The sequence below is a fragment of the Scyliorhinus torazame genome, chromosome 10, assembly GCF_047496885.1.
Source record: "Scyliorhinus torazame isolate Kashiwa2021f chromosome 10, sScyTor2.1, whole genome shotgun sequence".
NCBI lineage: Eukaryota > Metazoa > Chordata > Chondrichthyes > Carcharhiniformes > Scyliorhinidae > Scyliorhinus > Scyliorhinus torazame.
The window spans coordinates 80128307-80151185 of NC_092716.1; the positions used below are offsets into that span (position 1 = coordinate 80128307).

Below are 22879 nucleotides of genomic sequence, written 5' to 3' on the forward strand. Positions count from 1 at the left end.
GTTGGTAGATTCGAATGACTGAAAAATTGGACTCTAATTTCTTCAATTTCTGGTTGGTAGTTAAGGATGTATAATTTATACTATTGAGCCTTATAGTTGTTGTTTGCAAAATATTACATTTTATTCACTTGGATCCAACATTAATTTGTAGTGAAATATTTTGGAAGCAAATTTATTTTGTATAAATCATTTTGTTTGGTGTTAATAGTTGCCAAGTGGTTTACAGTATAAGTATTGTTTCCACACATCTATCTTCTGAGCATTAAGAATTTGGGAATGAGCATTTGAGTTACTGGTTTAGCTGCACTAATATCTGGCATTTTAATTTGAAAATTAGTGTTTTCTAATCATTGTAGATATTGGTCTCTCAAGCAGATGTTGGTGCTTGCCTTTTTTTAAAATGGAAGAGTACCCAATTCTTTTTTCCCATTAAGTGCCAATTTAGTGTGGCCAGCTCACATACCCTGCATATCTTTGAGTTGTGGGGTTGAGACCCACGCAGACACGGGGAGAATGTGCAAACTTCACCAGGACAATGACTTGGGGCCTAGATTGAAGCCATGTCCTCGGCGCCAGTGAGACAGGTGAGACAGCGGTGCTAACCCTTGTGCCACCATGCTGCCCTGTGTTCGCCTTAACTCTATCAGCCTACCAGGTAAAATTGGAGTTATAATAGGAGGGTTTTTTTGCTATTCTTGGGTCAATAAATGCAGGATAGGTAGGAGAAGGGATATATTAAATATTTATTGCACGAAGAACAAATATATTACTGTTGAGCTCAAGATATACTTGATGTAACATCTCTATCTGTGGAGACTTTGGTTTACTTTGAACCACAGCACTGCTTGGATGACTACAGAGTGCCACATGGCTTTTACTAACTTTCCTTGACTGATTTCAAGTTCTTTTTTTTATGGAAGTGTTCACTGATGTACCTATAACACCAGCAAATTAGGTTTATGGTGTGAGGATAGTTCACTAATCAAAATAATATATGTTAAGTTTCAAATTTTTAAAAGACTTTTAATAGTGCACAAATTAGAGAGAATAAAGTACTTTGTATTGAAAGCATCCCCATACTATCCTCAAGTAATATTTTTTCTGGCTTCTCTTTGCTGAACCGGAAGCATTGCGCACATTGGGTTGGATTCTCCGATTCTGAGACTAAGTGCTAATGCCGGCGTGGGAATGGTGGCGTTTTACGACTGAAAAAACAGTGCAAAATGGCCACCGATTTTCCCCCGTCTGGTGGGAGGCTAGCAGGTACGCAGCGTAGAGCACCCGGCTCTAGCTGCGGATAAGACCGGAGAATTGCCGGGTCCGTGGCTGTGCATGCGCAAGGTGGCCTACAGCGGCCATGCCATGCAACATGGCTTCGGTCGCGTGCGGGCCCGGCCTGCCAAATAGTGACCCCCTTTGTCCAGGCTCGCCACACCCCAGCCTCTGCCAAAGCCCCCCTGCCCGCGGATTGACACCCACCTGACTGTGGTGGCACTGGACTTAGTCCGCAGCCGCCATGTCGAGTTCCCGAAAAGAAATACCACACGCGACTGACGCCGTCGGGAACTCGGACCCATCGGGACGGAGCATCTGGTGGGGATGGGGGCCTCTGGTAATGTCCCGAGTATGTCGTTTGGGAGGGTGCGGCGCGGCGCATTGCAAAAGTGGCGACATTGTGGATTCTCCGGCCGATCGCCGAACGCGATTTTGGCGTCTGAGACTGGAGAATCCCACACATTATGTTTTGTCTCTGTAGTAAAATGTTCTCCAGATTAGTTTTTCCAAAATAGAGAGCCCTTGTAAGTTTAATAAATGTTTTATATATAACTAATGAAAGTTACACATTAAAGCTAGTGCTGTTGGAAAACCAAAGGAAGTTATCGATTCTTTCCCTACATATGCTCTTTATTACCACCTAGTAATCCCAGCTAAGTGTCTGTATGTGGACAGGATGAGGTTTAAGTGTTCTCCATAGTAAAACTGGCTCTCAACTCTTAAATCTAAACACATGCATCAGCTTGGAAACTTAACAAAGGGTCACTGTCGCCTGTGTACATAAACACAAACCAGCAGAAGAGGAGGAAATTTGCAAGATACCCTAAAGATTAGGCTATAATTCTATGTCTCCCAGCAGGGCCAAGATCAGCTTGGATTGCAGGGGGTGTCTGGCCGGCACTTCCCGCTGCCAGTGGAGGGTGCCCCCACTCAAGACAATAGAGACACGTTAACATACATATCAGGAGCAGGAGTAGGCCATTCAAGCCCTCAAGCCAGCTCTGCCGTTTGATAATATCAAGGCTAATCCGATTGTTGGCTTACTCTACTTTTCTGCCTACACCAAACGCTTTGACTCCCTTGTCAATCCCCGGGCCCTGATGATCTACATCCCAGAGTACTTGAGAAAGTGGCCCTAGAAATAATGGATGCATTGGTGGTCACCTTCCAAGATTCTGTAGACTCTGGAACAGTTTCTACGGATAGGAGGATAGCTAATGTAATCCCACTATTTAAAAAGAGAGGTAAATAGAAAACCGGGAATTATAGACCAGTCAGCCTGATGTCTGTAGTGGTGAAATGCTGGAGTCTATTATAAAAGATTTAATAGCAGAGCACTTGAGAAACAGTGGCAGGATCGGACAGAGTCAGCGTGGATTTATGAAAGGGAAACCATGCTCGACAAATCTACTGGAATCTTTGAGGATGTAACTTGTAGAAGTGCCGGCCAGACACCCCCTGCAATCCAAGCTGTAACTAGTAGAGTTGATGAGAAGCCAGGGTGATGTGGGTTACTTGGACTTTCAGAAGGCTTTCGATAAGATCCCATTTAAGAGATTAGTGTGTAAAACTGAAACGCATGGAATTGGGGCAGTGTATTGAGATGTATAGAAAACTAGTTGGAGAAAAGGAAGCAAAGAGTAGGAACAAACCAGTCTTACTAAGTGGCTGGCAGTGACTAGTGGGACACCGCAGAGATCAGTGCTAGGACGTCAGCTATTCAAAATATATATTAATGATTTAGATGAGGAAACTAAGTGTAATATCTTCAAATTTGCAGATGAGACCAAGCTGGGTGGGAGGATGAACTGCGAGGGGGATGCAGAGATGCTTCATTGTGATTTGGCAAGCTGAGTGAGTGAGCAAATGCAAGGCAGATGCAGTATAATGTGGATGTACGTGAGGTTATCCACTTTGTTCGCAAAAACGGGAAGGCAGATAATTATATGAATGGCTACAAATTGAGAGAGGAGAATGTGTAACGAGACCTGGGTGTCTTTGTACACCAGTCGCTGAAAGTAAGCATGCAGGTGCAGCAGAAGGAAAATAGTATGTTGGCCTTCATAGTGAGAGGATTCGGGTACAGGAGTAAGGATGTCTTGCTGCAATTATACAGGGCCTTGGTGAGACCACACCTGGAATATTATGGCAATTTTGGTCTCCTTATCTGAGAAAGGAGTGCAGCGAGGGTTACCAGGCTGAGTCCTGGAATAGCGTAACTGACATGAGGAGAGATTGAGTCGATTAGGATTGTATTTTCTGGAGTTTATAAGAATGAAGGGGGTTCACATAGAAACCTATAAACATCCAGCAGGACTAGGCAGCGTAGATGCAGGAAGGATGTTCCCAATTGCGGGGGAGCCCACAACCAGGAGTCACAGTCTGAGGATGTGGGGTAGACAATGTAAGACTGAGTGGAGGAAAAATTTCTCCACCCAGAGAGAGTGGTGAGCCTGTGGAATTCTCTACCACAGAAAGCAGTTGAGGTCAAAACGTATGTTTTAAAGAAGGAGTTAGATATTGCTCTTGGGGCTAAAGGGATCAAAGCGGGAGCAAGTTACTGAGTTGGATGATCATCCATAATCATAATGAATGGAGGAGCAGGCTTGAAAGACCTACTCCTATTTTCTATGTTTTTATGTATCCATTGCGGGCTCTGCAAAGAGAATTCCATAGACCAACAATCCTCTAAGAAAAAAGAGATGTAAGAAACATCTAAGGGTCTTTCCCGCCAGTGCAAGTTATTTTACCTTTAGCTCATGGAGGCTCCTCCCAATTCCTAATCACGCTTAAACACCCACTTCGTGACCATTGCTGGGCCTGCCTGATTAGTCTTGGCGTTCATGGCTTTTGCTGGGACGGAAAAGCCTCTGTCCCTCTGATTGACCGGTAGCTCTTAAAGGTGGAACATTCTGCATTAGGTAAGTATAGGCCACTACAGCAGGCAATTAATTGCCTGAGGACTGTACAGTCTGGTTGTTGATTCCAAGATCGGGGAAGTTGTCCCCGACTTTCTAATCGGTGGGCGAGGCCATCACCCCTTTCACCTGGTCATAGTTTTCAGGTGTTACAACATGACTTGTGATTTTGAAATATTAGAAGTAATATAATTTTATATTTTGAATTTTGTAACATATAGTAAGTATAACAGATCAACTACAAAATGGTAATGAATTTCAGTCTCCAGAGGAAATTAGTAAAATTACATTAAAACTTTGTTACTTATCCTGTCAACCCAGTTAGGAAGTGCTAGATAGTTTTATCTTGTTGTATTGAAAAGCCATAACTTCCTATTTTTGCTGGCCAGTGGTTTTTTTTAACTGATAATGGCTCTCTAAATTTTAATGTGGTGTATCAGTGCTGTTACAGCACCCTGGACTAGGGCGTGGTCAATTCCAGCCCCCCTTGACCGAGTCGCAACACAATTGAATTAACCAATAATTCTTAGAAAAATACCCTTTGGCCCTTAGCTGCCCAATAATTACAGCCACCAGGTTTGTAAATTTAATAATAACCTATATTGGTGTCACAAGTAGCCTCACATTAACACTGCAATTGAAGTTACTGCGAAAATCCCCTAGTCGCCACACTCTGGCACCTGTTCAGGTACACTGAGGGAGAATTCAGAATGCCCAATTCACCTAACAAATACGTGTTTTGGGACTTGTGGGAGAAAATTGGAGCACCCGGAGGAAACCCACGCAGACACTGGGAGAACGTGCAGACTCCGCACAGACAGTGACCCAAGCCGGGATTCGAACTCGGGCCCCTGGTGTTGTGAAGCAACAGTGCTAACCATTGTGCTACCTAAACACAATTACGTTTATTAATAACAATAACTATAATTAAATATGCAGCAGATACAACTGGGTAACTATTATATTTTTTATACACATCTATATATGTATATATATATATATATATATATATACATATATATATCATTTCTTTTCCCAATCTGTAATGGTTGTCACTGTACATTCATTGAGACAGAGCGAGATGTCCTTGACATCCACCTTCTACTCCACTGCCCCACCTAAGCACACTGGGCACAATATTGGTTCTCTGTGTACAGAAATTAGGGAACAATGAATGAAAGATCTTTTTTTAATCTGGCAAATTTATGACTTTGGCAGGAGTTTTCAATTTCATATGCATCATTCAAAAGAAGATTTTAAACAGCAAAGAGTCTTGTACACAGAAACCATCTGAAGTTTATAGTGGGAAGACAGTTCTGCCCCATCTGAGGTCTTTTCTTGATTGATGTTTTCATACTTTGACCCTCATTGTCAATCTAAGTACACTCCTGAAGCTTCAATAGGTATAGTTTTAAAATCTAACTTTAAAATCAGGAAACAAAATGAGGCTTTGAGCATGGTTGGAAATTAATTTCTGCTTTTCTTTTTCAACAGTAAATTATTCAGTTTTCTTTATTAAAATTAGTAATAACCATGCAGTTTGCAGACTACTTATCCCATTGCCGTTTTGTGCCTTCCAACCAATTTTGTTCTCCCCCCCCCCCCCCCCCCCCCCCGGATAAAACCAATTGCAGCTTTAACATGTGCACTTCTGATGAAATGCCATCAATGTGAAACTTTAATTCTCTTTTGCTGTCCACAGAGGCTGATTGGCCTGCCGAGTACTTCAAGCTTTTTCTGTTTCTACTTCCGATTTCTCACATCTGCGGTATTTTACTTTTTGATTTCCATTATGGTCTTTTTATGTGCCTTTGTAAATTGCTGCATTATTTTATTTATTTCTTATGGAAGTCAGAAGCATGTAATGGGCAGAAGCCAATGTAGTGCTAATTATAAAGTTGCAATAATCAAACTCGAAGCACTGCATTGCTGTTTCCATGTTTGAGCAAAGTTCTTGACTATGAAATGTAAGTGTCTTTTTTCCACGCAATATGAAATTTTCCACACTGTACAATTGTTTCTTTTTGGATTTGCAGTATGTCTGTTACCAATGTGGTGAATAATTATAGAACGCTGTAATAATGAGTAGGCAGTTTTACTATAGTGTTTCTGATTGACGATTGCTGTATTTTGAACTTATCTTCCATGTTGAACCAGAAAAAACTGAGAAGAAAAGATGTAAAGTTTTGAGGGGAGAAAAATAACTCTCACTTATTAATGCTGTGTTGCTAAAGGGAAGTCTCCAGTTTTAAAAGATAACTTGAGAGTTTTGAAGTTGGTCTGCTCCTCTCATTGAAGAAAACCTGATTCATCTTTTGGTGATCATTTCCTGTTCTTTCTTTACAGAAAATCTAGTTGCTTTTGCTTACTGTAAACATGTTGTGTTTTGCAGCTTCAAGGTTACAATGAAAAACCAATCAACCTGCAGATGTTTATTGGAACTGCTGATGATCGCTATTTAAGACCACATGCATTCTACCAGGTGCACAGAATCACCGGCAAGACTGTTGCGACAGCTAGCCAGGAGATTATAGTTACCAGTACAAAAGTTCTTGAAATTCCTCTTCTGCCTGAAAACAATATGACTGCCAGGTACTTTTAAAAAAAAATAAAAAAAAAAAATTTTTATTCAAGGCTTTTTACATATATACATAAAATGTCAGAAGAGCAACACATTAACCTAAACACACAGCCACAAATCTCCCAAATGTCCCCGATACCAGCACCCCACCGCGTCCTGCCTTCCCAATTTTATACCCCTTATCTCTTTCCCCCCCCCCCCCCCCCTCACCCTTGCTGACCCCCAAATCCTTCATGAAGAAATCAATGAACGGTTTCCACCACTAGGTAAACCCCGCTACTGACATCCGCAAAGTGAACTAGACTTTCTCCAACCTCAGGAAGTCTGCCAGGTTGCTCATCCATACCCCTATCTCCGGCAGCTTCGAGTCCCGCCAGCACAACAGAATCCATCTCCGGGCTATCAGGGTGGCAAAGGCCAATAAATTAGGCCCCCCCTGCCTGACTCCCGGATCTTTCGACACACCAAATATTGGCACCTCTGGACTCGGGACCACCCCTACATTCAGAACCTCGTGTGTAACAGTTGGGGATTCCTGCCAGAATCCCCTCCGTCTTCGACACGCCCAGAACATGTGGACGTGATTCGTTTTCATGATCTCTGCTGTTTGAATCCTTTCACACTTGAGGGATGAAAATTTGATAGTGTAACCCCATAACTGCAGAAGGCATTGGAACTTTATTAAAACTTTTGTCAGTTCCATCTAGTATGAAGCTGCAGTCCCAATAATTAAATTTCTGAAAATGCATTTTTACACAGAGTGGAGAGAGAGACTGTTATCTTATTCAAAGAATATTCCAGAATTAGATGTCACAAAATTCTTGACCTTGATTATTCAGAAAATAAATTACACAGTGTGAACTGCAAATAAAATCCATGTTCATCCCTTCAAGATGTTATTCATAACTCTATTTCTAGAAATTAGATTTCTTAGTTCTGATCATTTTCTGTATTGGATGTAACAGGAAATCAATGTGAAGAAATGTCATGGCTTCTGTAACTAGATTCCAATATGAAGCAAACATAACGGCCACCAGCAAGGGACTGCTGCCCTAGAGTATAACAAACTTAAAAAGCAACTTGGATGGGATTGTACATTTTTTGATTGAATTCTTGACATAATGTGTTCTTTTCTGCAAGGGGCATTTTCTATTAGAACAATTTTTAAAGATTTTTCTTCCTGCATTAAGATGAAGACCCCACTAAATGTTCATCCGTGGCAAACCCTCTACAACATCGTGGTCTTGAGTAAAGAGCATAAAGTACCTGGCATGAATGGGTAATTGTTTAATGAATGGTCAAGTTATTTGTGGAATATTGGGATGCTTCCAATAGATGGGGTTTGCATATGATTATAGATGAGCTGAAGTATTGGTGGTGAGCAATTGATGCAACTGATACATTTCTTAATATTATTTTCTTAACATTGAACCAAAGGAGAGTATTTTTCAGAGCTGGTCACAAGAGAGGGTTGAGAGGAGAATGAAACAACTGTTCAAAATTTGAGGGATCTAGACAGAGTAGATAGGGATAAACTATTCCCATTGGTGGAATGGTTGAGAATCAGAGGACCCTGATTTAAGGCGATTTACAAAGGAAACAAGAAAAAAGTTTTTACATGGCTACTGCACAGCTACAGCACTTTAGTGCACTACCTGGGATATGGTGGAGGCAGATTGAATCATGGCTTTTAAGGGGGAAAATGGATAAGCACCCAAAGAGAACCAAATTGCAGGTCCGGGTCAAAGGGCAGGGTGCCATTCGAGAAGTTGGGAGGCGGTTGCGGGGGGGGAAGAAAATGTGGTAGTATTAGGGGACAGTATAGTCTTGGATAGATTCTATTCTCTGTAGCCATGACCAGGAGAACTGAAGGTTGCGATGGCTTCCCAGTTCCAGGGTTAAGGACATCTAATGGTTGGAAACAAGCTAGGACTGGATGGGGGAGGATCATGTTGTCGTAGGAACTATTGGCACATGTAGAACTAGGAATGTTCTGCGAAGAGAGTTTACCTGAGTGTCAAAGTTTTTAAAACTACCTTCAAAGGTAATCATCTCTGAATTGTTACCTGAGCCACGCGTCAATTGACATAGAGTCCACAAGATTAGAGAATTATACATAAGGCTCAGATAGTATGGGTTGAAAGTGTATAGGTTCCGGGGGTACTGAAATCAGTTTTCAAGAAAGGGAAGCTGCTCCATTGGGATGGAGTCAACTTAAACCGGGCGGGAAACGGGATCCTGAGGAATTGTGTAACCAGTGTTGTGAGTAGAGCTCTAACCTAACAGAGTAGAGGAGAATTTGAGTATCAAGAGATTTAGAAATCCAAAGAGAAAAATTAAGACAATGAAATGTTGTACCGATTTGGGTAAAGGTGAGCAAAACTGGACAGGAAAAGACTGCGTTTAACAGCAATACTACTTTTGCGAATAAGGCATATGCAAAGTATAGTCATAAAAGTATAAATAAAGGCTCTTTATTTGAATGTGAGAAGTAAAATAGATTAACGAGTGGCTCGGGTAGAGATAAATGGTTTAGACCTAATCATCATTACGGAGACATGTTTACAAGGTGACTAAGGTTGGGAAATAAGTATTCTAAGGTTCACAACATTTTGACAAGACGGACAGATTGGAAACGGAGGAAAGGTAGCCCTGATAGTAAAGGGTGGCATAGGACATTTAGTGAAAAAGGATCTTAGTTCACAAGATCAGGAAGTAGAATCAGTGTGGATGAAAATTAGGAGCATCAAACAAGAAATTGCAAGAATTTGTAACAAAGAGAATGTTATTGTGGGAAACTTTATCCTTCATAGAGACTGGACAAATCAAATGAAATGAAATGAAAATTGCTTATTGTCACAAGTAGGCTTCAAATGAAGTTACTGTGAAAAGTCCCTAGTCGCCACATTCCGGCGCCTGTTCGGGGAGGCTGGTACGGGAATTGAACCATGCTGCTGGCCTGCCTTGGTCTGCTTTCAAAGCCAGCGATTTAGCCCTGTGCTAAACCAGCCCCTAAATTAGCATGGGTGGACAAGAAGGAGAACACCTTTGTGACTGTTTCCTGGAGCAACATACTATGAAATCAACTAGGGATAAAGCTATTTTAGATCTCGAAGTGTGCATAGGCAGAGGTAATTATTAAACTCATAATAAAAGACCCGCTGGGAAATAGTGATCATAATACAATTGAATTCCATTTTGAATTCCAATAACGAGCAAGAATCTTAAATGTAAATAAAGCCAATTACACAAGGTATGAGGGGGGGGAGCTGGCCAAGGTTGATTAGGTAAATAGACTAAAAGATATGGCAGTGAATTAACAGTGGCAAACAATGAAACAATTCAAAGGGTTCAACAAAATTACATTCCATTGAAAATCAGAAACTCAGCAAGAAAGATCCAGCTGTGACTGACTAAGGAGGTTAAGGAGGGTGTTAGATTGAAAGAAGATGTTCATAATATTCCAAAGAATTAGTACTAAGTTTTGGGTTTATGAATATTTTAGAAACCAGCAAAGGGCCAACAAAAAGCTGATTTAAAGGTTTTTTAAAAATAAGATATGAAAGTAAACTAGCCAGGAGGAGCTTTTACAAGTATATAAAAAGGAGAGTGGCTACTGCATTGTTGGTTTCTTAAGAGGCAGAGACAGGAGAAATTATGATGAATGAGGAAATGGTAGAAATTGAACAAACATTTTTTGTCATCTCATAAGTTACATACCAGAAATAGAAGGCAATTTAGGGGTTAATAAGAGTAAAGAAATTAAGGTAATTAATACCAACAGAGAAAAAGCACTGGAGAAAGATTAAGGACTAAAATCTGACAAATCTCTGGAACCTGATGGTTTCCATCCTAGTGCTTTAAAAGAGATAGCTGCAGAGATGATGGATACGCTGTGTATGATTTTCTGAAATTCTCTAGATTCTAGAATGGTCCCAGTGGATTAGAAGTTAACACATTTAACTCCGCTATGCAAACTCCATGTCAAGTCAGTTAGCGTGACAGTCATTGGAAAAGTGCTGGAATCTGTTATTGGAAGTCTTAACAATGCATTTGGAAAATCATTGTATAATCAGACAAAGTCAACATGTCTTATGAAAGTGAAATTGTGTTTGACAAATTTGTTAAGAGATTTTTGAGGATGTAACCAGTCGGGTAGATAAAGGGGAACCAGTAGATGTGGTATACCTGCATTTCCAAAAGGCATTCAATATGAATTTCCAGAAGACATTTAATAAGGTACCACACACAAAGGTTACTACACCAGATCAAAGCTCATGGAATTGGAGGTAATATATTAACATGGATATAGAGAATTATCAGAAAGCAAAAGAGTATGGCTAAAGAGGGCATTTTCAAGTTGGAAGATTGTCTCGTGAAGTCCTGAAAAAATTGGTGTGTTCAGTTATTTACAATCTATATTAATGACTTGCATGAAGAGTGTAATGTATCTAAAGTGGCTAACGATATAAAGCTCAGTAGAAATACAAGTTGTGAGGAAGGTTCACTAGTTTAGTGCCTGAGCTGAGAGGGTTGTCCTATGATGAGAGGCTGAGAAAATTGGGGCTATATTCTTTGAATTTTTTATGAATGAGATTAGATCTCATTGAAGCATATACGATTCTGATGGGGCTTGACAGGATAGACACTGAGAGATTGTTCTCTCTGGGTGGGGCATCGAGAACAGAAGGACATCATCTCAGGATAGTGGACCGATCGTTTAGGACTGACATGAGAAATGTCTTCACTCTAAGGGTTGTGAATTAAAGCACTAATAGGTTTGACAGAGAAATGCATATATACTGGAAACCTTTGCAGCTTCTCCTCTATTTGAAAATGTTAGGCAGAATCAATTGCAGCTCAAGATTTCGGCCAAAGAATCGTTACATCACTGGAAATGGTCCCATTTTTAAAGATTCATTTACGGGATGTGGGCATTGCTGGCTAGGCCAGCATTTATTGCCCATCTCTAGCTGCCCTTCAGAAGGTGATGATGAGTTGCCTTCTTGAACCGCTGCAGTCCTCGAGGTGTAGGCACACCCACTGTGCTACTAGGGAGGGAGTTCCAGGATGTTGCAACAATGAAGGAGTGGCGATATATTTCCAAGTCAGGGTGGTGAGTGACTTGGAGGGGAAGGTGGTGGGGTTCCCAGGTATCTGCTGCTCTTGTCCTTCTAGATGGTAGTGCCCGTGAGTTTGGAAGCTGTTGTCTAAGGAACCTTGGTGAGTTACTGCAGTACATATTGTAGATGGTGCACACTGCTGCCACTGTTCGTTGGTGGTGGAGGGTTTGAATGTTTGTGGAAGGGCGAGCAACCAAGCGGGCTGCTTTGTCCTGGATGTTATTGAGCTTCTTGAGTGTTGTTGGGGCTGCATTCATCCAGGCAAATGGAGAGTATTCCATTATACTCCTGACTTGTGCCTTGTAGATGGTGGACAGACTTTGGGGGGTCAGGAGGTGAGTTACTGGCTGTAGGATTCCTAGCCTTTGACCTGCCGTGATAGTCACAGTATTAATGTGGCTAGTCCAGTTCAGTTTCTGCTGAATGGTAACCCCCCAGGATGTTGATTGTGGAGGATTCAGCAATGGTAATGCCATTCAATGTCATGGGGCAGTGGTTAGATCCTCTCTTGTAGGAGATTGTCATTGCCTGACACTTGTGACACAAATATAACTTGCCACTTGTCAGCTCAAGCCTGGATATTGTCCAGGTCCTGCAGCATTTGGACATGGACTTCTTCATTATCTGAGGAGTCGTAAATGGTACTGAACATTGTGCAGTCATCCGCAAACATTCCCACTTCTGATCTTATGATGGAAGGGTGCTGAAGCATCTGAAGATGATTGGGCCTAGGACACTACCCTGAGGAACTCCTGCAGTGATGTCCTGGAGTTGAGATGATTGCTCTCCAACCACCACAACCATCTTCCTTTGTGCCAGATATGGCTCCAACCAGCGGAGAGTTTCCCCCCTGATTCCCATTGACTCCTTGATGCCAGACGCGGTCAAATGCTGCCTTGATGTCAAGGACAGTCACTCTCACCTCACCTCTTGCATTCAGCTCTTTTGTCCATGTTTGAACCAAAACTGTAATGAGGTCAGGAGCTGAGTGAACCTGGTGGAACCCAAACTGAGCATCCGTGAGCAGGTTATTGCTGAGTAAGTGCTGCTTGATAGCACTTTTTAAAAAAAAAAAAGGCATTTATGTTCTAATTTTAACAAAATAACAAAATGAACAATGGCTTACATCAATGACTCCCCAATCCCAATTCTCCACTAACCTTCTCCTACCTTATCCAACCCCCCAAAAGCTTATTTTTTCCCAAAGAAGTCGATAAATGGCTGTCACATCCGGGCAAACCCTAACGTCACTCCTGTCAGGGCGAACTTAATCTTCTCGAGCCTGAGAAACCCAACCATGTCACTGACCCACACCCCCGACTTCGGGGGCTCCGAGTCCCTCATTTCAATAAAATCTGTCTCCGGGCTACCAGGGAGGCAAAGGCCAAGACATCGCCTCTCTCGCCCCCTGGACTCCCAGGTTTTCTGACACACCGAAAATTGTCACCTCTAGACTCGGAACCACCCTTACCTTCAGTACCTCCGACATGACGTCATCCCTGCCAGGATCCCCGAAGGTTCGGACATGCCCAAAACATGTGGACATGATTCGCAGTCCCACACACACACCGCCCACACCTATCCTCCACCCCTTCAAAGAACCTGCTGATCTGGGCCACAGTCATGTGCACCCTGTGGAACACTTTAAATTGTATCAGGCTAAGCCTGGCACAAGATGAGGATGCATTGGCTTGCCTCAGGGCATCCTGCCACAACCCAGTCTCCAGCTCCAAACCCAGCTCTCTCCCCCCCCCCCCCCCTTTGCATCACCCCCCCTATCAGTGCTCCCTCCCATTCCTTCAGCTCCTTATAAATCTCCGATACCTTCCCCTCCCTGACTCCCATTTTCGTCAATACCTTATCCTGTAGCCCCTGGGGCGGTAGGTGCGGGAAAGTCGGTACCAGCCTCCGCACAAGTCCCTCACCTGCAGGTAGCGGAACCCATTACCACTAGTCAGCTCATGCTCCTCCAAACATGAAAAGCCACCGACAATAAACAAATCCCCAAACCGCTCGATCCCCGCCCGCTGCCACCCCTGGAATCCCCCATCCGATCATCCCGGAACAAACCAGTGGTTACCACAGATTGGTGCCCACACTGACGACCCCCCTCCCTCATGTGCTGCCGCCACTGTCCTCACACCCTCGAGGCAGCCACTACTGCCAGGCTTGTGGAGTACCTGGCTGGCGAGAATGGCAGAGGTGCCATTATTGATGGCAACTGTTGATGACCCCTTCCATCACTTTCATGATGATGGAGAGTAGACTCATAGGGTGGTAATTGGTTGAGTTGGATTTGTCCTGTTTCTTGTGAAAATAGCACAGCTGGGCAATTTTCCACATTGCTGGCTAGATGCCAATGTTGTGGCTGTACTGTAACAGTTTGGCTAGGGGTGCGACAAGTTCTGGAGCACAAATCTTCAGTACTATTGCTGGGAGTATGTGCTCTTGAACTATTTGGGCGGCACGGTAGCACAGTGGGTAGCACTGTTGCTTCACAGCTCCAGGGTCCCAGGTTCAATTCCCAGCTTGGGTCACTGTCTGTGTGCAGTCTGCAGGTTCTTCCTGTGTCTGAATTATCATAGGTCATAGAATTTACAGTGCAGAAGGAGGCCATTCGGCCTATCGAGTCTGCACCGGCTCTTGGAAAGAGCACCCTACCCAAGGTCCACATCTCCACCCTATCCCCATAATCCAGTAACCCCACCCAACACTAAGGGCAATTTATCATGGCCAATCCACCTAACCTGCACACCTTTGGACTGTGGGAGGAAACCGGAGCACCCGGAAGAAACCCACGCACACACAGGGAGGATGTGCAGACTCCGCACAGACAGTGACCCAAGCCGGAATCGAACCTGGGACCCTGGAGCTGTGAAGCAATTGTGCTATCCACAATGCTACCGTGCTGCCCTAATGTGTCTGCGTGGGTTCCTCCGGGTTCTCCGGTTTCCTCCCACAAGTCCTGAATAAAGTGCAGTTAGGTGAATTGGATATTCTGAATTCTCCATCTGAGTACCCGGACAGGCGCTGGAATGTCACGACGAGGGGCTTTTCACAGAAACTTCATTGCGGTGTTAATTTAAGTCTACTTGTGACAGTAAAGATTATTATTATTTTACAAAGCTTTGACAAAGAGTCATCGGACTCGAAAAGTTAGCTATTTTCTCTCCATGCAGAGGCTGCCAGAACTGCTGAGATTTTCCAGCATTTTCTCTTTCGTTTCAGATACCAGCATCCGCAGTAATTTGCTTTTATTATTGTTTTAACTCTGTCCAATCTTTCTTCATTGTGATATTGGCAACGTCCTCTTTTGTAAAGACAGGTGCAAAGCACTTATTCACTACCTCCGTCATATGTTTCTTTTACAGGGTTTGGATAACTTGCCAGCTCATTACCACCACAATTTATTTATTCTAGGCAGAAACAAATTACATGGCTGAATACTGACAATAATAATCTTTTATTAGTGTCACAAGTAGGCTTACATTAACACTGCAATGAAGTTACTGTGCAAAGCCCCTCGTCGCCACACTATGGCGCCTGTTCGGGTTCACTGAGGGAGAATTCAGTATGTCCAATCCTGAAAGTATGTCTTTTGGGACTTGTGGGAGGAAATCGGAGCACCCGGAGGAAACCCACGCAGACACGGGGAGAACGTGCAGACTCCGCACAGGCAGTGACCCAAGCCGGGAATCGAATCCGGGCCCCTGGCACTGTGAAGCAACGTGAATGGCACTTCAAAATGGGGTTGATTCATTTCTATCTTAGTTGCAGGCCTTAACTAGAACCAATTGCTAAATTTCACATAGAAACATTTAATGCCGATTGCTTGGCTGCAGGACAGAAATGTTGATCAACAAAGAACAAAGAAACGTACAGCACAGGAACAGGCACTTCAGCCCTCCAAGCCCGTGCCGACCATGCTGCCCGACTAAACTATAATCTTCTACACTTCCTGGGTCCGTATCCCTCTATTCCCATCCTATTCATGTATTTGTCGCGATGCCCCTTAAATGTCACTATCGTCCCTGCTTCCACCACCTCCTCCGGTAGCGAGTTCCAGGCACCCACTACCCTCTGTGTAAAAAAAAAAAAAAAGCTTGCCTCGTACATCTACACTAAACCTTCCCCCTCTCACCTTAAACCTATGCCCCCTAGTAATTGACCCCTCTACCCTGGGGAAAAGCCTCCGACTATCCACTCTGTCTATGCCCCTCATAATTTTGTAGACCTCTATCAGGTCGTCCCTCAACCTCCGTCGTTCCAGTGAGAACAACCGAGTTTATTCAACCGCTCCTCATAGCTAATGCCCTCCATACCAGGCAACATTCTGGTAAATCTCTTCTGCACCCTCTCTGAAGCCTCCACATCCTTCTGTCGTGTGGCGACCAGAATTGAACACTATACTCCAAATGTGGCCTAACTAAAGTTCTATACAGCTGCAACATGACTTGCCAATTCTTATACTCAATGCCCCAGCCAATGAAGGCAAGCATGCCGTATACCTTCTTGACTACCTTCTCCACCTGTGTTGCCCCTTTCAGTGACCTGTGGACCTGTACACCTAGATCTCTCTGACTTTCAATACTCTTGAGGGTTCTACCATTCACTGTATATTCCCTACCTGCATTAGACCTTCCAAAATGCATTACCTCACATTTGTCCAGATTAAACTCCATCTGCCATCTCTCCGCCCAAATCTCCAAACAATCTAAATCCTGCTGTATCCTCTGACAGTCCTCATCACTATCTGCAATTCCACTAACCTTTGTGTCGTCTGCAAACTTACTAATCAGACCAGTTACATTTTCCTCCAAATCATTTATATATACTGCAAACAGCAAAGGTCCCAGCACTGATCCCCGAGGAACACCACTGGTCACAGCCCTCCAATTAGAAAAGCATCCTTCCATTGCTACTCTCTGCCTTCTATGACCTAGCCAGTTCTGTATCCACCTTGCCAGCTCACCCCTGATCCCGTGTGACTTCACCTTTTGTACTAGTCTACCGTGAGGGACCTTGTCAAAGGCCTTACTGAAGTCCATATAGACAACATCCACTGCCCTACCTGCATCAATCATCTTTGTGACCTCCTCGAAAAACTCTTATCAAGTTAGTGAGACACGACCTCCCCTTCACAAAACCATGCTGCCTCTCACTAATACGTCCATTTGCTTCCAAATAGGAGTAGATCGTGTCTCGAAGAATTCTCTCCAGTAATTTCCCTACCACTGAAGTAAGGCTCACCGGCCTGTAGTTCCCGGGATTATCCTTGCGACCCTTCTTAAACAGAGGAACAACATTGGCTATTCTCCAGTCCTCCGGGACATCACCTGAAGACAGTGAGGATCCAAAGATTTCTGTCAAGGCCTCAGCAATTTCCTCTCCAGCCTCCTTCAGTATTCTGGGGTAGATCCCATCAGGCCCTGGGGACTTATCTACCTTAATATTTTTTAAGGGGGCTTTTCACAGTAACTTATAGAAGTTGATAAATTCTTGATTTCTCGAGGAATTAAGGGCTATGGAGAGTGAGCGGGTAAATGGAGTTGAAATCAGCCATGATTGAATGGTGGAGTGGACTCGATGGGCCGAATGGCCTTACTTCCACTCCTATGTCTTATGGTCTTAAGACGCCCAATACCTCATCTTTTTGGATCTCAATGTGACCCAGGCTATCTACACACCCTTCTCCAGACTCAACATCTACCAATTCCTTCTCTTTGGTGAATACTGATGCAAAGTATTAATTTAGTACCTCTCCCATTTTCTCTGGCTCAACACATAGATTCCCTTGCCTATCCTTCAGTGGGCCAACCCTTTCCCTGGCTACCCTCTTGCTTTTTATGTATGTGTAAAAAGCTTTGGGATTTTCCTTAACCCTATTTGCTAATGACTTTTCGTGACCCCTTCCAGCCCTCCTGACTCCTTGCTTAAGTTCCTTCCTACTTTCCTTATATTCCACACAGGCTTTGTCTGTTCCCAGCCTTTTAGCCCTGACAAATGCCTCCTTTTTCTTTTTGACGAGGCCTACAATATCTCTCGTTATCCAAGGTTCCCGAAAATTGCCGTATTTATCCTTCTTCCTCACAGGAACATGCCGGTCCTGAATTCCTTTCAACTGACACTTGAAAGCCTCCCACATGTCAGATGTTGATTTGCCCTCAAACATCCGCCCCCAATCTAGGTTCTTCAGTTCCCGCCTAATATTGTTATAATTAGCCTTCCCCCAATTTAGCACATTCACCCTAGGACCACTCTTATCCTTGTCCACCAGCACTTTAAAACTTACTGAATTGTGGTCACTGTTCCCGAAATGCTCCTCTACTGAAACTTCTATCGCCTGGCCGGGCTCATTCCCCAATGCCAGGTCCAGTACCGCCCCTTCCCTAGTTGGACTGTCTACATATTGTTTTAAGAAGCCCTCCTGGATGCTCCTTACAAACTCTGCCCCGTCTAAGCCCCTGGCACTAAGTGAGTCCCAGTCAGTATTGGGGAAGTTGAAGTCTCCCATCACCACAACCCTGTTGTTTTTACTCTTCTCCAAAATCTGTCTACCTATCTGCTCCTCTATCTCCCGCTGGCTGTTGGGAGGCCTATAGTAAACCCCCAACATTGTGACTGCACCCTTCTTATTCCTGATCTCTGCCCATATAGCCTCACTGCCCTCTGAGGTGTCCTCTCGTAGTACAGCTGTGAGTGTTTGATTGAGCTAGGGAAGTAAGAGCTTTGCGAGCAAGACTTGTAGCTTTATTTTATCCTGAAGACATCGATGGGTGGAAACCAGTTTCTAGGAAATTGCCTGATGCATTTTATCCCTGCTGTGAGTGTTGCAGCTTTTTACTACTACTTTAAAACATCAAATCTGATTGGCCAGTGACAGCTTTATGTGCTTCGCCTTACAAAAAGCAGCATTCTCATGAGTTTTATTGAATTGCAGGAGCAGGTATCATTGTGTCCAAGCTTCAAAATTCATGTCACTAAACTGAGCAAAAAATGAAGATACCTTCACCGTAAATTTACCTTTTTAGCACCCCAGACTAAATGTGTGAAAATCAGAATGTTGGTTTATATTATTCATGGAGCAAACTAATTAGTGTGGCTTAGTATTAGCCTGTTTTTTCCCGATATTTTGTTTCCGTTTTCATACGAGACAGCTGATTGCTCAAGTTTTATTTAAAATCCATTTAAAATTAAACAACTTTTTAAAGTGGTCCCATTTAGGTTCATGTAACATGCATTTCTTACAAATCTGTTTTGTTTCTTTCTAGCATTGACTGTGCAGGAATTTTGAAACTACGCAACTCTGATATTGAACTTCGCAAGGGTGAAACTGACATTGGTAGAAAAAATACAAGAGTTCGCCTTGTTTTCCGTGTGCACATCCCACAACCCAATGGAAAAGTTGTCTCACTGCAAGCAGCTTCCATTCCTGTTGAATGCTGTTAGTATTAAATTCACATTCGTCAAACTTTATTTTCCTACAATTTTTCATCATGTTTCCATATCTCTCCACAGAGATTGCTGCTTTAGTGACTTGCTTTATTTGGCCAGGTGTAGATGTCTAGATACTGTGCCTCCCACTAGTTGTTGTCAGGCACTATATGTTTAGATTGTGGGATGTAAGATTATAGTAAAATTTGACATGCACCTGTCATCTCATTTCACAGGGCATCAGTCTCAGGATAAGGGGCCGATCATTTAGGACTAAGATGAGAAATTTCTTCACTCAAATGTTGTGAATCTTTGGAATTCTCTACACCAGAGGATTCTGAATGCTTCTTCATTGAATACACTTAAGGCTGGGATAGACAGATCTTTGTTCTCTCAGGGAATTAAGGAATCTGGAAAGCAGGTGGGAAAGTGCACTTGAAGCCCAAGAAGACTGAGGGGTGACATGATTGAGGTATACAAAATTGTGAGAGGTAGAGATAGAGTAGACAGGAGGAACCGGTTTCCCTTGGCAGAGAGTTCAAGAACCAGGGCCATAGATTCAAGGTAAATGGCAGAAGGAATAGAGGGGACACGAGGAAAAACATTTTACGCAGAGGATGGGGGCTGTCTGGAATTCGCTTGCTGAGTTAGTTGTGGAGGCAGAGACCCTAAACTTTTTATAAAAATGTTTAAAAAAATTCCTGGATCTGCACCTTAAGCGCTGTAAGCTGAAGGGCTATGGGCTGTGTGCAGGAAAATGGGATTAGAAAGGGCACCTGGGTTTGTCTTGGCATGGATAGGAAGGGCCAAATGGCCTCCTATTCTGCTGTATCATTTCTATGGTTCTATCAGCCTTAATTTGATTGAATGTCAGAGCAGGTTTGATGGGCCATGTGGTCTCCTCCTACTTTCAGTGCTCTTGTGCACCAACTTATTTAGATAACACTCATTGATAGTCCTGGTGTTGGCATGTGTGAGGAAAGACTAAGGAAGCAGGGAAATGTTCTCAAGTTGTAATTTACTGAGTATTTGGTATTGGGATTCACCATGTGGAATATTATGGGTTGAATACGGGCTGTGCTACCATGAGTTAATGTACTTTGGTGCTGTTCACTGTCAGATAGTTTTGCTAACTTGTTTTTAATATTGTTTCTTCACACTCTCTGGAACCCTAGCAGAAGCACATATATGCTGTACTACTGTTCATATGTGTACGGACACAAACTTCCTATTGTCTCAGTAGTGAAATATTTCAGATGCAGAATGTATTTTCCTTTCATGTGACCAAAATATTGTTATATCACAAAATTAATTCATTGCTGAAATTCACCTAATTGTTGATTTCACTACTGTTGTGGATTCCTTTGTTTAAAAATGAACACATCGGCTACTATCTAAATCAGATTGACTATGTGAACGTTTTGTACTTTCATAGCTATCCTGTCATCTCAATCATCTGGAAATATCATCAGAATTTAATTTGAGACATTTCTTGAATGTTTTGGATCTTTTTTAACTGTGCTTGATATTAGCCGCTAAATGCTTTATCGATATTGAGAATGTCCAAAACTGCATTAGAGAGGGCTAGCGCAGAATGCATATTTGGGCAGAGCAGACACATCCTTTGAGCAGGTAAAGCAGAACTGGAGTAAATGCACCTGCACATATTCAAAATTTGACTTTGTAATATTTGTATGGTTTGTGTTTGTGATTCTTATGTACTATGCTCTTTTTGAGCATTTCCTATATCTCTTAACACATTGTGTGGAATTGACGAAGAATCGATGATGTAATAAATATGTACTTGGTAAGGTTTTTTTAATCAGTAATCCTTGTTACTTGATTAATACAGCCCAGCGTTCAGCTCAGGAACTTCCTCAGATTGAAAAGTACAGCATCAATTCATGCTCCGTCAATGGTGGAGAAGAAATGATCGTTAATGGCTTCAATTTTCTTCCGGAATCTAAGATTGTCTTCCTTGAAAAAGGCCCAGGTAAAGAATTATGCAATTAGCTGCACTGAATGCCATTTTAAGTTGTTGGTTGTCTAGAATTATCTTTATTTTGGAAAAGAGTCAGTTGTGATCTTCACCTCAAATGCAGCTTTGCTTGCATGCAAATTTTGTTTTATTTTCCTTGTTATCCTTTACTTGGTTAAAATCAGCATACCAGATGGAGAATTTTGAATAATAAATTTTATTTCCGGCTCTATGTTGGCTGTGCTCTCGCGTGTCTACTTACTTTTCTCCTATTTATCATTATTCGATTTGTGTAACCTTAGTCTGCAACCTTGGTGACATACTTGACCTAAAGCTGAACTTGCCAACTCACATCCTTGTCATCACGAAGCCCACATGTTTCCACCTCTGTATCTGGCTTGATTCTGCCAGCGTGTCACTTGGCTTGATTCTGCCCAGCGTGTCTCATCTGTTGCTGAAGACCTCATCCATCTCTTCATTGCCTCTAGATGTGACTGTTCAAATATGTCCTGGCTGGCCTCTGCCATTCTACCCTCTGTAAATTTGAGGCAAAGCTGTGCTCATCTAACTGTGACATGATTTTTATTGCTTCCCCATTGATGGAGATGGCCTTGCATTCAGGTGCTTCTGCCCTAAGGTCTACAGTTTCCTCCCAAACATCTCCCCTTTAACACTCTTTCTTTTAAAACGCTACTTGAAATTTGCTTCAAATTTTTGATCGTATGCTCTAACATGTTCTAATAAGTAAGAAGTCTTACAACACCAGGTTAAAGTCCAACAGGTTTGTTTTGAATCACCATGATGTGGAGATGCCGGCGTTGGACTGGGGTGAGCACAGTAAGAAGTCCTGTTGGACTTTAACCTGGTGTTGTAAGACTTCTTACTGTGCTCACCCCAGTCCAGCACCGGCATCTCCACATCATGGTCTAATATGGCTTGTTTTAAGTTTAGCTTTTTACCTCTAATGTGAAGAACATCTTATTGTGCTGAGGGTGCTATATAAACAAGTTGTGATAGAGTGTGTAGTTATGTTCTCGGATATAGGGGTGAATTTTGTCATTATAGGGATCTGCTCTCAGCTGAAAATGGTGGGGGCAGGGACCCTGGTAAAACATGCTCTTGACAGCAGCCATGCAGCCAATTAACTGCATGCTGCGGGGGCTGTCATACAGTCGACGAAGGCACCCCAGGTCTGCTGCCGGCATAATCAGAAAGAAATTGCTCAGCAGCTTCAACAGCACCACTACTAGCGACGCCCTGAAAGAGCAGGTAAGTTCATCACAGAGCCGGGACAGGCAGACAGGTTTCAATGATCAGTGTTGGGTGAGGGGGGTGGACTCGTGGGGTAGCAATGATGCTGCTGCTGCAGTGGAAACCATTGCTACTGAAGGGGGCCCACTGTGAGAACCTCTCCCCTTCCATAAACAAGACCCCCATTCCCAGGGACCTGCCAGGAGGTTGCCGGGGTATTTCTCTCCTGACATTTTCCTCTGCCATATTTCGACGCTTCCCGGGCCATCTCCACGGGCTGGGGAAAGTCAGCCCACAGCGTCTGGTCGGTTTTCTACCC

At 43.1% G+C, this 22879-nt stretch overlaps 1 protein-coding gene across 3 annotated transcripts in view; it reads left to right on the forward strand.

The window, feature by feature from the left end:
* nfatc3a (nuclear factor of activated T cells 3a) overlaps nt 1-22879 on the forward strand; it is a 205285-nt gene that overhangs the window by 74473 nt on the left and 107933 nt on the right. For all 3 annotated transcript variants that reach the window (XM_072518290.1, XM_072518292.1, XM_072518291.1), the window contains exons 4-6: nt 6586-6785; nt 19169-19341; nt 21184-21324. In XM_072518290.1, the coding sequence (XP_072374391.1) occupies nt 6586-6785; nt 19169-19341; nt 21184-21324 (514 nt within the window). The remainder of the gene's footprint in view (nt 1-6585; nt 6786-19168; nt 19342-21183; nt 21325-22879) is intronic.